This window comes from Engystomops pustulosus, chromosome 1 (assembly GCF_040894005.1).
Source record: "Engystomops pustulosus chromosome 1, aEngPut4.maternal, whole genome shotgun sequence".
Lineage (NCBI taxonomy): Eukaryota > Metazoa > Chordata > Amphibia > Anura > Leptodactylidae > Engystomops > Engystomops pustulosus.
Genome location: NC_092411.1, coordinates 16,254,889 through 16,272,055, shown reverse-complemented (window position 1 = coordinate 16,272,055; position 17,167 = coordinate 16,254,889). Strand labels below are relative to the sequence as shown.

Below are 17,167 nucleotides of genomic sequence, written 5' to 3'. Positions count from 1 at the left end.
GGCCACAGTATGAGGAGGAGATGAGAGGGGCCACAATACGAGGAGGAGATGAGAGGGGCCACAGTATGAGGAGGAGATGAGAGGGGCCACAGTATGAGGAGGAGATGAGAGGGGCCACAGTATGAGGAGGAGATGAGAGGGGCCACAGTATGAGCAGGAGATGAGAGGGGCCACAGTATGGAGGGAGAGATGAGAGACCACAATGAGGGGGTCATTATACTGTGGGGTGGAGTGAGGTCTGGGGCTCCATCTTTTGTCCCTCTTTTGCCTCCTCAAAACTAGGGACTATTAATAAACTACATAGAAGTCTGTGGCTGTAACACAAACAGATACATGTATATATATATATATATATATATATATATAATATATATATATATATATATATATATATATATATATATATATATATATATATATATCCAGAATGTGTAGAAATTTCCAAGTGTAATACAAAAAACATTCTACCAAAATCAGTGAATTCTTAGCCCACTGTTCAGATGCACAAGAGACGCAGCAGGTTCTCATACAGATGTGGAGATATACAGCGCCACCTGCCGGGACCTGTGTGCAGTGGCTGATCGCGCCCCTGGCGGCTGTGTGCGGTAGTGCGATGCGTGTTGGCGGCGGGGCGGAGGAGATGACGCTGCGGTGACGCTCCGGTACTGCAGTCACGTTTTCCGCCTGTGTCTTGAATGGAGTCACCGCGGGAAGAAGAGGAGGATGAGGAGACGGAGTGGAGGAGCCGGGAGCCCCCCACCGCCTGTAACTAGTGGTTATACTCTGTATACAGCGCCCCCTGCTGCCCGGGCACATGGCGGGTGATTGCGGGGAACTGCTCTGTACTTCAGGATGTGGTGCCCCCAACCACCCCCCAGCGCAGGACAAGGGTCATGACCCCAGAGTTACCTGCTCTGATACATTGTTGCAAACCCTCTCCTGTGAGCAGTTATCTGTCAGTACACATGCAGGAGATCCTATATAATATATGTATCTGCCCCTACAAACCCCTATTAACCCCTTGCAGTGCGCCTCCTATATGACTGTAGTATTGGGGTGACACCCGCTTTCTTCTCTTCTTCCCCGCAGTCTCCAGGCGGGTGGCACCGTCCTGCCAGCGGGTGATCGTGCACCTGGACATGGATTGCTTCTACGCCCAGGTGGAGATGATCCGTAATCCAGAGCTAAAGGACAAACCTCTGGGTGAGCGGCAGTGCCCCGTCTGTGCCCAGCATCATGTGTCTACAAGGAGGGAGAGTATGGGGGGGTGCAGCGTGTCTGGCACAGTATGGAGGCACGGTGTGGCTGGCACAGAATGGATGGCGAGCAGCGAATGGGCACAGTATGGAGGGGGAGCAGTCGCTGGCACAGTATGGAGGGCACTTCATGGCTGGTACAGTATGGAGGGCATGGCGTGGGTGGCACAGTATGCAGGGCACAGTGTGGCTGGCACAGTATGGAGGGCGAGCAGTGGCTGGCACAGTATGGAGGGCGAGCAGTGGCTGGCACAGTATGGAGGGCGAGCAGTGGCTGGCACAGTATGGAGGGCACAGCGTGCTGGCACAGTATGGAGGGCGATCAGTGGCTGGCAAAGTTTGGAAGGCGAGCAGTGTCTGGCACAGTATGGAGGGCACGGCGTGGCTGGCACTGTATGCAGGGCGAGCAGTGTCTGGCACAGTATAGAGGATGAGCAGCGACTGGCACAGTATGGAGGGCGAGCAGTGGCAGGCACAGTATGGAGGGCACTTCGTGGCTGGCACAGTATGGAGGGCACTTCATGGCTGGCACAGTATGGAGGGCGAGCAGTGGCTGGCACAGTACGGAGGGCGCGTGGCTGGCACAGTATGGAGGGCACAGCGTGCTGGCACAGTATGGAGGGCACAGCGTGCTGGCACAGTATGGAGGGCACAGCGTGGCTGGCACAGTATGGAGGGCGAGCAGTGGCTGGCACAGTATGCAGGGCGAGCAGTGGCGGGCACAGTATGGAGGGCGAGCAGTGGCTGGCACAGTATGGAGGGCACGGCATGGCTGGCACAGTATGGAGGGCGAGCAGTGGCTGGCAAAGTTTGGAAGGCGAGCAGTGGCTGGCACAGTATGGAGGGCGTGGCTGGCACAGTATGCAGGGCGAGCAGTGGCTGGCACAGTATGGAGGGCACGGCGTGGCTGGCACAGTATGGAGGGCACGGAGTGGCTGGCACAGTATGGAGGGTGCACAGTGACTGGCACAGTATGGATGGCGCGGCATGGCTGGCACAGTATGGAGGGCGAGCAGTGGCTGGCACAGTATGGAGGGCAAGCAGTGGCCGGCACAGTATGGATGGCGCGGTGTGGCTGGCACAGTATGGAGGGCGATCAGTGGCTGGCAAAGTTTGGAAGGCGAGCAGTGTCTGGCACAGTATGGAGGGCACGGCGTGGCTGGCACTGTATGCAGGGCGAGCAGTGTCTGGCACAGTATAGAGGATGAGCAGCGACTGGCACAGTATGGAGGGCGAGCAGTGGCAGGCACAGTATGGAGGGCACTTCGTGGCTGGCACAGTATGGAGGGCACTTCGTGGCTGGCACAGTATGGAGGGCACTTCATGGCTGGCACAGTATGGAGGGCGAGCAGTGGCTGGCACAGTACGGAGGGCGCGTGGCTGGCACAGTATGGAGGGCACAGCGTGCTGGCACAGTATGGAGGGCACAGCGTGCTGGCACAGTATGGAGGGCACAGCGTGGCTGGCACAGTATGGAGGGCGAGCAGTGGCGGGCACAGTATGCAGGGCGAGCAGTGGCGGGCACAGTATGGAGGGCGAGCAGTGGCTGGCACAGTATGGAGGGCACGGCATGGCTGGCACAGTATGGAGGGCGAGCAGTGGCTGGCAAAGTTTGGAAGGCGAGCAGTGGCTGGCACAGTATGGAGGGCACGGCGTGGCTGGCACAGTATGCAGGGCGAGCAGTGGCTGGCACAGTATGGAGGGCACGGCGTGGCTGGCACAGTATGGAGGGCACGGCGTGGCTGGCACAGTATGGAGGGCACGGCGTGGCTGGTACAGTATGGAGGGTGCACAGTGACTGGCACAGTATGGATGGCGCGGCATGGCTGGCACAGTATGGAGGGCGAGCAGTGGCTGGCACAGTATGGAGGGCAAGCAGTGGCCGGCACAGTATGGATGGCGCGGTGTGGCTGGCAGAGTATGGAGGGCGTGGTGTGGCTGGCAGAGTATGGAGGGCGTGGTGTGGCTGGCAGAGTATGGAGGGCGTGGTGTGGCTGGCACAGTATGGAGGGCGATCAGCGGCTGGCACAGTATGGAGGGCGATCAGCGGCTGGCACAGTATGGAGGGCGATCAGCGGCTGGCACAGTATGGAGGGCGATCAGCGGCTGGCACAGTATGGAGGGCAAGCAGCGGCTGGCACAGTATGGAGGGTGCGGCACGGCTGGCACAGTATGGAGGGAACACTGAGCTGGGCAGACCCCCAGACACCCTCTTTGGGCATTCTCCTTATTATTAGAAGTGTTGTCGTCGTTAACCCTCTGATGTCCGCTCTCCTCCAGGCGTCCAGCAGAAGTACCTGATGGTGACCTGTAACTATGTGGCCCGGGAGCTCGGGGTGAACAAATGTATGTCCATCCGAGAAGCCAAAGAGAAATGTCCGCAGCTGGTCCTGGTCAGCGGGGAGGACCTGACCCACTACAGGGAGATGTCCTATAGGGTCACAGGTGACGGCTGGGGAGTGCTGTGGGGTCATGGTTGGTGGTCAGCGGCACCAGGGGCTTGACAACCCCTTTAAGAGGAAACCTTCAGGTTTGACCATAGGAGCAACCCTGGAGAGATGTGTAATCAGACCTCTGTGTATGTTGTTAGTAGCAGCAGGACTGTGATATATGGATTTATATTCCGGGATTGTAGCTTCTCCAAGTGCACTGTTGATGTGTCCTCACACTGCTGTGCTCAGTATTAGGTATTGTCCCTGGAGAGATATGTAATCAGACCTTTGTGTGTTGTTAGTAGCAGCAGGACTGTAATATATGGACTTCCAAGATTGTGGCTTCTCCAAGTGCATTGGGGGGGTCCTCACACTGCTGTGCTCTCTGCATTGAACTTCTCACAATCCCTAACCTCTGTTGTGATGAAACGCTCTTACTGGCTTCTAGTTGGATAACACAGCCGTCATTTAGAGTAGATCGGCTGTGACGCAGTTAAATGCAGAGAGTTAAGAGCACAGCAGGGTGAGGACACTAACAGAAGCTACAATCCTGGAATAGATATAATATGTAGAGATGATAAGATAATATAACATGGGATTAGTAACGGATAATCTGTGATTGTGCCCCAGACCTGTTGGAGGAGTTCTGTCCGCTGGTGGAGCGTCTCGGCTTCGATGAGAACTTCATTGACATCACGGAGCTGGTGGAGAAGAGGCTGCGGGACCCCCAGTGTCATAGAGCCACGGAGGTGTCCGGAAATGTCTACAATGACCAGGGTGAGGAGGCAGTCACTGGGTCACCTGTGGGGGTCATTCACTGTAGTCACCTGACAGACATCTGCTCTCTTCCCAGTGGTAGATCCCAGTGACCGGACTCACCAGCGCCTCATCGTGGGCTCTCACGTGGCGGCTGACATCCGGGCGGCAGTGTACACCAGGCTGGGGATGACGGGCTGTGCCGGAATCGCATCCAATAAACTCCTTTCCAAACTCGTCTCCGGGACTTTTAAGCCAAATCAGCAAACGGTTCTCCTTCCGGAGAGCAGCGGCCGCCTGATCAGCAGTCTGAACCATGTCCATAAGATCCCAGGTCAGTCCGCCATACCAGGAGCGGTCACTAGGGGTGTCAGGGTGATAAAGGGTTAAACATATTTACTATGTGCTGCATTCTAATTCCTCATCATCATGTTTGCTGTCAGTGAATGAGAAGACTCCATTCTCCATTCAGAGGCAGTGACCCTGTATCCAGCCTAGACAATGCTCTGTGAGCTAAACTGCCTGGACTTTAGACTGATACATTGTAACAAACCAGCACAGAGATCTGTGCAGCTGTGCTTGCTACAATGTATCAGTCTGGAGTCCAGGATGTTTAGCTCACAGAGCATTGACCATCTAGATTGGATACAATTGTTTCCATACACAGGCAGAGACCCTGTACACAGCTAGTCCAGCTCTTATCTGAGAAGGGGGAGTAGACAATGCTCTGTGAGCTGAACACATCAGCAGCAGCTACAAAGTTCTCAGTGGTAGTTTGTTACAGTGCATCAGTCTGTAGTCTAGACTGTTTAGCTCACAGAGCATTGTCTAGACTGGATACAGTTGTCTCCATTCAGAGGCAGTGACCCTGTACATAGCGAGTCCTGCTCTCAGCTGATAAGTGAGACAATTGTATCCAGTCTGGACAGTGCTCTGTGAGCTAAACAGCTTGGTATACAGACTTGTACATTGTAGTCTATTACAATATTAAACAGTGACCTCTGGTGTCGGTTTTCAGTAACTGCAGCAAAAGTTTGTCTGCCATTGAATTTCAATAGAGAATGCATGTAGGGCTGATTATAAACTATAGTGATATTATATAGTATCATGGTACATTATATAAAGATACATCAAGCCTAACCTATATTCCTACATTTTTTTTGTATTCAGAGGCAGACAAAAACCCCATAAAGCTGATGAGATTTATCCCATAGGTAGTTGCCCCCTCTCTAGTTCAGCTGTAAGGTGCTGGGTGTTGTGTCCCCCCCCCCCCTTCCACACATGGCATTAGGAGAGGGAAGTGCTTATGTACAGTGTAACAGCCTGTGAAGCTACAGCACAGAGGGGCTCTGAAAACACCCTCCTGAGCCCTTATGTCTTATAACCATAATTTTAAAGGACATCTACCACCAGGATGAAGGACTGTAAACCAAGCCTGGAGCCTCTAAGGCTCATTTGCATACGTTTTAAAGCTTTTTTCCTTAAGAACAAGGGCATAAGAAGCTTAAAGAAAAGCAGATCCTGCCAGAGGGGGCTCACACTAGTCTGTCAGTGTGCTTGGTTTACGATTCTTCATCCTGGTGGTAGATGTCATGTAAAAGTAAATTTTAGAAGGAAGGAGGCCACGGATAACAAATATAAGATGATTCCCACAGTCCCGGCACCTGGATGGGAGATTTCTTTTACATTTCCTGCAGGTATTGGATATAAAACAACCCAGCGTCTGGAGGCTTTGGGGTTAAGCAGCGTTAACGCTCTGCAGACTTGTGCAATCGGGATCCTGGAGAAGGAGTTGGGAGCCGCGGTCGCTCATCGTATCCAGATGCTCAGCAGAGGAGAGGATGATTCTGCTGTCACCCCGTCCGGACCTCCGCAGGTACAGGGATTGTGTGGTCGTGTCGTTTCCTTCCTAGCACTGAGTTCACATCCCTGGCATCCCCTGCTGCTTCAGTGTCTGTGCGGAGATCACTTTGTTTATGTGCGTTACAGAAAATGATTTTTTTAAATTTCAGTCTCTGAGTGAAGAAGATTCCTTTAAGAAATGCTCCACGGTATCAGATGTGAGAACAAGACTGGAAGATCTGCTGCGTCTACTATTGAACAGGTAGTGGAGAGGACGACTTACCTGCAGGGGGTCTGGCCTTGGTGCTTGAAATTTGTTCTAAGACGCACAGGAAGTTATGGCGCTGTACTACGGAGAAAGATAGAACATGTCCTATCTTTTTCCCGGGTACGGAGCGGTACAGTGCCGCACGTGTGCTGCACCGTACCGCTCCCGTAGGGTGCCGTGCGCACATTGCCGTCTATGGAGGACGTATATCGGCCGTATATACGTCCTCCATACGTCAGTGTGAATGTAGCCTAAGTAATTAATAGTGTAAGGGATTTATGGCACGTCCCAGCTGTGTATCCGAAATCTGGGGAGCAGAATAAACACACACCTGGGTCCCAATCTGTTCCTAGACCCTGGGTTGGGGAGATACTTGGACTCCTCATGAAAGCAGAGCCCTGTAGTGGTGTCCAAACGTGCTGGGGGCCCAGCGGGTCTGATGGCACCAGTACTGCCTCTCTATGACCTTTCAATGAAGAGTTCTAATCCACTCTAGGTTTAGGAAGTTTCAAGTGCTTCACCTAAAGGGGAGAGAAACTGGGTCCCTCCAAAGGGCAGGCAGGGGGTGTCCTTGTAACTAACTGACTTTCTGAGACTTGTTGTTCTACCCTCTGTCCTTTATTCTGTGTATATAGTGTCTAACCTGCTCTTTTATCTTGATCCACATGTCTGTGTTTTCGGTTTAACATTATACTTTTTCTTAGCCCAATATAACCCTGTCATGTTTTGGACTTAATCCGCTAAAATCCCCCTTCACTTTCATTGTAGCAAAGCACTAGAGAGATCTGTGCATTAGTTGCTGATGTGTTTAGCTCACAGAGCATTGTCTAGACTGGATACAATTGTCTCCACTTCTCAGCTGAGAGCAGGACTCGCAGTGTACAGGGTCCCTGCCTCTGAATAGAGACACTTGTATCCAGTGTAGACAATGCTCTGTGAGCTGAACACATCAGCGGCAGCTGCACAGATCTCTCTACTGGTTTGTTAAAATGTATCAGTCTGAAGTCCAGGCTCTTGAGCTCACAGAGCATTGTCCACATGGGATAGAATTGTCTCTACTTCTCAGCTGAGAGCAGGACTAGCTATGTACAGGGTCACTGCCTCTGAATTGCGTTAATTGTATCCTGACTAGACAATGCTCTGTGAGCTCAAACACATCAGCAGCTGCACAGATCTCTTTGTAGTTTGATACAATGTATCAAACAATTCTAGTCCGTTTATCTCAAAAAGTATTGTCTTGACTGAATAGACAATGCTCTGTGCGCTAAACAGCCTGGACTACAGACTGATACAATGTAGCAAACCAGCAGAGAGATCTGTGCAGCTGCTGAGGATGTATTAGCTCACAGAGCATTGTCTAATTTGGATACAATTGTCTCCACTCAGAGGCAGTGACCCTGTACATAGGGATTCCTGCTCTAAGCTGAGAAGTGGAAACAATTGTATCCAGTCCAGACAATGCTCTGTGAGCTAAACAGCCTGGACTCCAGACTAATACATTGTAACAAACTAGCAGAGAGATCTGTGCTGTTGCTGATGTGTTTAGCTCACAGAGCATTGTCTAATTTGGATACAATTGTCTCCTTTTCTCAGCTGAGATCTGAAAATATTACTAATTGTCAGTAACTTTTGTGTCACTTGAGGTAAACTTTCTCTCTTTCAGGTTGTCCTCTGACGGGAGGAGCGCCCACACCCTGCGCTTAACCATTCGCCAGTTTACGCCGACCAATAAATATTTCAGCCGTGAAAGTCGCCAATGTCCCATTCCGGGGAGTGTGGCCCAGATCATGAGCAGCGGTAAGAGACGCCGCAGGAGTGGTCGTGGCCGCTGTCCCTCATGCGTGGTTATTAAAGGGATTGTCCAACCACAGTGACTGGACCCTTTATCCAAGGAGTCATGTTAATGGGGGCAGAGGACACATTGTATACAGTATATACTTTGTTATATGATTATGGCTGAAGAGATTTCTCCTCCTCAGGATCAGGCGCTGTCGTCCCCGTACTGATGGAGCAGCTCATGAAGCTGTTAGAGAAGATGATTGACGTCCGGGTGCCCTTCCACCTCACACTCCTCAATGTTTGCTTCTCCAATCTCAAGGCTTGTAAGACATCAACATCATCATCACGGAGGTCCATAGGATTTTACCTCACTCAGAAAAAGCTGCTGTCAGGAGATGAGTGTGGTGCTGGCCAAGTAAGATATAACATCACAGGAGACACATCCTCTATATACTGCACCACATCCTCTATATAGTACACCACATCCTCTATATACTGCACCGCATCCTCTATATACTGCACCGCATCCTCTATATACTGCACCGCATCCTCTATATACTGCACCGCATCCTCTATATACTGCACCGCATCCTCTATATACTGCACCGCATCCTCTATATACTGCACCGCATCCTCTATATACTGCACCACATCCTCTATATACTGCACCACATCCTCTATATAGTACACCACATCCTCTATATACTGCACCGCATCCTCTATATACTGCACCGCATCCTCTATATACTGCACCGCATCCTCTATATACTGCACCGCATCCTCTATATACTGCACCGCATCCTCTATATACTGCACCGCATCCTCTATATACTGCACCGCATCCTCTATATACTGCACCACATCCTCTATATACTGCACCACATCCTCTATATAGTACACCACATCCTCTATATACTGCACCGCATCCTCTATATACTGCACCGCATCCTCTATATACTGCACCGCATCCTCTATATACTGCACCGCATCCTCTATATACTGCACCGCATCCTCTATATACTGCACCACATCCTCTATATACTGCACCACATCCTCTATATACTGCACCACATCCTCTATATACTGCACCACATCCTCTATATAGTGCACCACATCCTCTATATACTGCACCACATCCTCTATATAGTACACCACATCCTCTATATACTGCACCACATCCTCTATATACTGCACCACATCCTCTATATACTGCACCACATGCTCTATATACTGCACCACATGCTCTATATACTGCACCACATGCTCTATATACTGCACCACATCCTCTATATAGTACACCACATCCTCTATATACTACACCACATCCTCTATATACTACACCACATCCTCTATATAGTACACCACATCCTCTATATACTACACCACATCCTCTATATACTACACCACATCCTCTATATAGTACACCACATCCTCTATATACTGCACCACATCCTCTATATACTGCACCACATCCTCTATATACTGCACCACATCCTCTATATAGTACACCGCATCCTCTATATACTGCACCGCATCCTCTATATACTGCACCGCATCCTCTATATACTGCACCGCATCCTCTATATACTGCACCACATGCTCTATATACTGCACCACATCCTCTATATACTGCACCACATGCTCTATATACTGCACCACATGCTCTATATAGTACACCACACCCTCTATATAGTACACCGCATCCTCTATATAGTACACCGCATCCTCTATATAGTACACCGCATCCTCTATATACTGCACCGCATCCTCTATATACTGCACCGCATCCTCTATATACTGCACCGCATCCTCTATATAGTACACCACATGCTCTATATACTGCACCACATGCTCTATATACTGCACCACATCCTCTATATACTGCACCACACGCTCTATATAGTACACCACACCCTCTATATAGTACACCGCATCCTCTATATAGTACACCGCATCCTCTATATAGTACACCGCATCCTCTATATACTGCACCGCATCCTCTATATACTGCACCGCATCCTCTATATACTGCACCGCATCCTCTATATACTGCACCGCATCCTCTATATACTGCACCACACGCTCTATATAGTACACCACACCCTCTATATACTGCACCGCATCCTCTATATACTGCACCACATGCTCTATATACTGCACCACATCCTCTATATACTGCACCACATGCTCTATATAGTACACCACACCCTCTATATAGTACACCACACCCTCTATATAGTACACCGCATCCTCTATATAGTACACCGCATCCTCTATATAGTACACCGCATCCTCTATATAGTACACCGCATCCTCTATATAGTACACCGCATCCTCTATATAGTACACCGCATCCTCTATATAGTACACCGCATCCTCTATATACTGCACCGCATCCTCTATATACTGCACCACATGCTCTATATACTGCACCACATGCTCTATATACTGCACCACATGCTCTATATACTGCACCGCATCCTCTATATACTGCACCACATGCTCTATATACTGCACCACATGCTCTATATAGTACACCACACCCTCTATATAGTACACCGCATCCTCTATATAGTACACCGCATCCTCTATATAGTACACCGCATCCTCTATATAGTACACCGCATCCTCTATATAGTACACCGCATCCTCTATATACTGCACCGCATCCTCTATATACTGCACCACATGCTCTATATACTGCACCACATCCTCTATATCAGTGATGGTGAACCTTTTAGCGGCTGAGTGCCCAAAAAGGCACCCAAAACCCCCCTTATTTATAGCGAGGTGCCAACCAAAAATTAAAGCAGTAACTTACTGCTCTCTGTTCTTCAACAATCATATTGGCCTCCTGAGGACAGCAACTTAGTAGAAAGATGGAAAATTGGCATCATTTTATCTTCTTTCCAGTGTCCCTCTGTAGACCTGTAGGGGCCAAAGGTAATTCGGCCTTGTCTATTCATTCTCTCTCTTCCTACAGTCGCAAGTAGCAAAGTGAGTATCAAAATATGACCGAAAGCAGCATTTTCTAAGTTGCTTGGAACTGGAGGAAGATTCTTTGAGTCCTGTCTGGTGTGCTGGGGCGATGGTCTGGGTGCCCACAGAAAGGGCTCAGAGTGCCGCCTCTGGCACCCGTGCCATAGGTTCGCCACCACTGCTCTATATACTGCACCACATCCTCTATATACTACACCGCATGCTCTATATACTGCACCACATGCTCTATATACTGCACCACATCCTCAATATACTGCACCACATCCTCTATATACTACACCACATCCTCTATATACCACACCACATCCTCTATATACTACACCACATCCTCTATATAGTGCACCGCATCCTCTATATACTACACTGCATCCTCTATATACCGCACCACATCCTCTATATACCACACCACATCCTCTATATACTACACCACATCCTCTATATACTGCACCACATGCTCTATATACTACACCGCATCCTCTATATACTACACCACATCCTCTATATACTACACCACATCCTCTATATACTGCACCGCATCCTCTATATACTGCACCGCATCCTCTATATACTACACCGCATCCTCTATATACTACACCGCATCCTCTATATACTACACCGCATCCTCTATATACTGCACCGCATCCTCTATATACTGCACCGCATCCTCTATATACTGCACCACATCCTCTATATACTGCACCACATCCTCTATATACTGCACCACATCCTCTATATACTGCACCACATCCTCTATATAGTACACCACATCCTCTATATACTGCACCACATCCTCTATATACTGCACCACATGCTCTATATAGTACACCGCATCCTCTATATACTGCACCACATCCTCTATATACTACACCACATCCTCTATATACTGCACCACATCCTCTATATACTGCACCGCATCCTCTATATACTGCACCGCATCCTCTATATACTACACCACATCCTCTATATACTGCACCACATCCTCTATATACTGCACCGCATCCTCTATATACTGCACCGCATCCTCTATATACTACACCGCATCCTCTATATACTACACCGCATCCTCTATATACTGCACCGCATCCTCTATATACTGCACCGCATCCTCTATATACTACACCGCATCCTCTATATACTACACCGCATCCTCTATATACTGCACCGCATCCTCTATATACTGCACCGCATCCTCTATATACTGCACCACATCCTCTATATACTGCACCACATGCTCTATATACTGCACCGCATCCTCTATATACTGCACCACATGCTCTATATACTGCACCACATGCTCTATATAGTACACCACACCCTCTATATAGTACACCGCATCCTCTATATAGTACACCGCATCCTCTATATAGTACACCGCATCCTCTATATAGTACACCGCATCCTCTATATAGTACACCGCATCCTCTATATACTGCACCGCATCCTCTATATACTGCACCACATGCTCTATATACTGCACCACATCCTCTATATCAGTGATGGTGAACCTTTTAGCGGCTGAGTGCCCAAAAAGGCACCCAAAACCCCCCTTATTTATAGCGAGGTGCCAACCAAAAATTAAAGCAGTAACTTACTGCTCTCTGTTCTTCAACAATCATATTGGCCTCCTGAGGACAGCAACTTAGTAGAAAGATGGAAAATTGGCATCATTTTATCTTCTTTCCAGTGTCCCTCTGTAGACCTGTAGGGGCCAAAGGTAATTCGGCCTTGTCTATTCATTCTCTCTCTTCCTACAGTCGCAAGTAGCAAAGTGAGTATCAAAATATGACCGAAAGCAGCATTTTCTAAGTTGCTTGGAACTGGAGGAAGATTCTTTGAGTCCTGTCTGGTGTGCTGGGGCGATGGTCTGGGTGCCCACAGAAAGGGCTCAGAGTGCCGCCTCTGGCACCCGTGCCATAGGTTCGCCACCACTGCTCTATATACTGCACCACATCCTCTATATACTACACCGCATGCTCTATATACTGCACCACATGCTCTATATACTGCACCACATCCTCAATATACTGCACCACATCCTCTATATACTACACCACATCCTCTATATACCACACCACATCCTCTATATACCACACCACATCCTCTATATACTACACCACATCCTCTATATAGTGCACCGCATCCTCTATATACTACACTGCATCCTCTATATACCGCACCACATCCTCTATATACCACACCACATCCTCTATATACTACACCACATCCTCTATATACTGCACCACATGCTCTATATACTACACCGCATCCTCTATATACTACACCACATCCTCTATATACTACACCACATCCTCTATATACTGCACCGCATCCTCTATATACTGCACCGCATCCTCTATATACTACACCGCATCCTCTATATACTACACCGCATCCTCTATATACTACACCGCATCCTCTATATACTACACCGCATCCTCTATATACTACACCGCATCCTCTATATACTGCACCGCATCCTCTATATACTGCACCGCATCCTCTATATACTGCACCACATCCTCTATATACTGCACCACATCCTCTATATACTGCACCACATCCTCTATATACTGCACCACATCCTCTATATAGTACACCACATCCTCTATATACTGCACCACATCCTCTATATACTGCACCACATGCTCTATATAGTACACCGCATCCTCTATATACTGCACCACATCCTCTATATACTACACCACATCCTCTATATACTGCACCACATCCTCTATATACTGCACCGCATCCTCTATATACTGCACCGCATCCTCTATATACTACACCACATCCTCTATATACTGCACCGCATCCTCTATATACTGCACCGCATCCTCTATATACTACACCGCATCCTCTATATACTACACCGCATCCTCTATATACTACACCACATCCTCTATATACTGCACCGCATCCTCTATATACTGCACCGCATCCTCTATATACTGCACCGCATCCTCTATATACTGCACCACATCCTCTATATACTGCACCACATCCTCTATATACTGCACCACATGCTCTATATAGTACACCACATCCTCTATATACTACACCGCATGCTCTATATACCACACCACATCCTCTATATACTACACCGCATGCTCTATATACCACACCACATCCTCTATATACCACACCACATCCTCTATATACCACACCGCATCCTCTGTATAGTACACCGCATCCTCTATATACTGCACCGCATCCTCTATATACTGCACCGCATCCTCTATATACTACACCACATCCTCTATATCAGTGATTTTCAACCTTTTTTGAGCCGCGGCACACTTTTTATACTTATAAAATCCTGGGGCACAATGAGAAGTACTATGGCCATGAGGCCAGAGTACAAGTGCCAGCTCATATACTCAGCATATGAGCTGGTATTTGTAATACTCCAGCCTCATGACTATAGTATTTCTCATTGTTATAGGCAGTATACTGCTGGAGTACTACAAGTACCAGCTCATATGCTGAGTATTCTGCCAACAGTTCATATACTCAGGCAAAAGCTCATATAGTCAGCATTATTGGTGGGCATAACCTTGGTGGCGGGCAAATGCAAGAGTCTCTCCGCTCTCAGGATGATGCGCCGGCCTGGGTGACGTCATTTTGTTGCGCGAGGTTCAAAGCTTGCGCATGTGTTATTGTACACGTCTCCTACATTGTAAGAAGCCGTGACTGCGCATCGCTGCGCATTGCCGGGAAACAAAACACAGGGGGCACCATAGTTTGGGGAAATTTCCCCGCGGCACACCCGACCATGTGTCGCGGCACACTGGTTGAAAATCACTGCTCTATATAGTACACCGCATCCTCTATATAGTACACCACATCCTCTATATAGTACACCACATCCTCTATATAGTACACCACATCCTCTATATAGTACACCACACCCTCTATATAGTACACCACACCCTCTATATAGTACACCACATCCTCTATATAGTACACCACATCCTGTATATACTGCACCACACCCTCTATATAGTACACCACATCCTCTATATAGTACACCGCATCCTCTATATCAGTGATGGCTAACCTTTTGGAGCCTGAGTGCCCAAATTTTAACCAAAAGCCACTTGCGTATTGCAAAGTGCCAGCGCAGCAACTTATTTCTCCTTGTTTTTTGACAACTTTCAATCCAACGCAGTTGAAAGGAGGAGTAGGAAGATTCTGTAGTACCATTCTTTGAGTCCTGTCTGGTGAACTTCATGCTGGGGTGATGGCCTGGGTGCCCACAGAGAGGGCTCTGAGTGCCACCTCTGGCACCAGTGCCATAGGTTCACCACCACTGCTCTATTTACTACACTGCATTCTCTATATAGTACACCATATCCTGGATATAGTACACCGCATCCTGGATATAGTACACCGCATCCTGGATATAGTACACCGCATCCTGGATATAGTACACCGCATCCTGGATATAGTACACCGCATCCTGGATATAGTACACCGCATCCTGGATATAGTACACCGCATCCTGGATATAGTACACCGCATCCTCGATATAGTACACCGCATCCTCGATATAGTACACCGCATCCTCGATATAGTACACCGCATCCTCTATATAGTACACCACATCCTCTATATAGTACACCATATCCTCGATATAGTACACCGCATCCTGGATATAGTACACCACATCCTCTATATAGTACACCGCATCCTGGATATAGTACACCGCATCCTCTATATACCACACCACATCCTCGGTATAGTACACCGCATCCTGGATATAGTACACCGCATCCTCTATATACCACACCACATCCTCGGTATAGTGCACCACAGGCTCAATATAGAGCTGACCGATCATGTTTATCCCTCATCGTGTTAAAGATTTCTTTTTTCTCGTGAAGGCAATGGGGTCCAGTAGAAAAACAAATTCTTCACTTCTGGAACCACCGAGTCCCTCTGTCTGTCCTGTGGGGACGGTTTTGCTGCCAGAGAACATTGACATGGATGTGTTTAGTCAACTCCCTGAAGACATTAAGAAAGAAATCCTTCAAAGTCCACATACGACGGGAAATAACAAAAATATCCAGACCAAACCATCCGCCTCGGCCACTGGGGGGATACAGAATTTTTTTACTAGAGGTAAAATGGGGCCTCAGGTCAGTCCTACACGAGGTGAGGGGCGTCCGCAGGACACAGATCAGTCCCCACTGAAGAAGTATCTGAGAAAAGACCAGGCCTCAGCTTCTCCTGCATCACAACCCTCCTGCCCTCAGGATACAGAACCAAATACTGGGTCAGAGATGGACTGTACAGAACCCGGGGACAGCGGTCCGGTGTCGTCACTTCCTAGAAGCATCGACGTGAACGTTTTTTCGCAGCTGCCGTCGGAGCTTCAAAAAGAACTTATGAGCGAATGGAAGAACCAAAAACTCACCCCCAAAATCCAGACCAAGAAAGTTCAAGAGAAAGGGAAGACCTCCAAAGGTCAAAGGCCGGGCCCAGCGTCTCACCCCAACAACCTGCTCAAGTATTTCAAGCCCAGTTAGTGGCTGTGATGGAGAAATGTTTATAGTTGTACATAATGTTAATATGGAAGATTCGTTATAAAGATTTCTGATAAAATGAAGGACGGGTTTCTCCTCATTATAATATTTATCTCATTGGGGGGGGGCGGGCTAGACATAAATGGGGGTGTCCTCTTGGTCTCCTCCAAGGATTTTTCTATTACTTTGCTCCAACTCTTCCTTAGTCATAGAAGTGAATGTATAAAATTGTCATTGACTGCAGCCACCACTAGGGGGAGCATTAGAAGACAGATTGATGAAGCAATGGAATATTAAAAACCAACACCT

At 48.3% G+C, this 17,167-nt stretch overlaps 1 protein-coding gene across 1 annotated transcript; it reads left to right on the top strand.

Annotated features, from left to right (window-relative positions):
• The first annotated feature begins 588 nt into the window (after positions 1–588).
• POLI (DNA polymerase iota) lies at positions 589–16,938 on the top strand. The gene is made up of 10 exons (XM_072134088.1): positions 589–765; positions 1,090–1,203; positions 3,537–3,701; positions 4,319–4,465; positions 4,542–4,778; positions 6,142–6,320; positions 6,457–6,548; positions 8,218–8,351; positions 8,534–8,748; positions 16,217–16,938. Exons 1-10 carry the CDS (start codon positions 696–698, stop codon positions 16,859–16,861), a joined length of 1,998 nt encoding a protein of 665 aa, XP_071990189.1. The 5' UTR covers positions 589–695; the 3' UTR covers positions 16,862–16,938.
• The last annotated feature ends 229 nt before the right edge of the window (positions 16,939–17,167 follow it).

What these genes read in the sequence shown, in the direction of transcription:
- POLI (XM_072134088.1), top strand. Translation starts at nt 696, where the DNA reads ATGGAGTCACCGCGGGAAGAAGAGGAGGATGAGGAGACGGAGTGGAGG. An exon ending in CCGGGAGCCCCCCACCGCCT is followed by an intron (nt 766 to 1,089) that starts GTAACTAGTGGT and finishes TCTTCCCCGCAG; the next exon opens with TCTCCAGGCGGGTGGCACCG. An exon ending in CCATGTCCATAAGATCCCAG is followed by an intron (nt 4,779 to 6,141) that starts GTCAGTCCGCCA and finishes CATTTCCTGCAG; the next exon opens with GTATTGGATATAAAACAACC.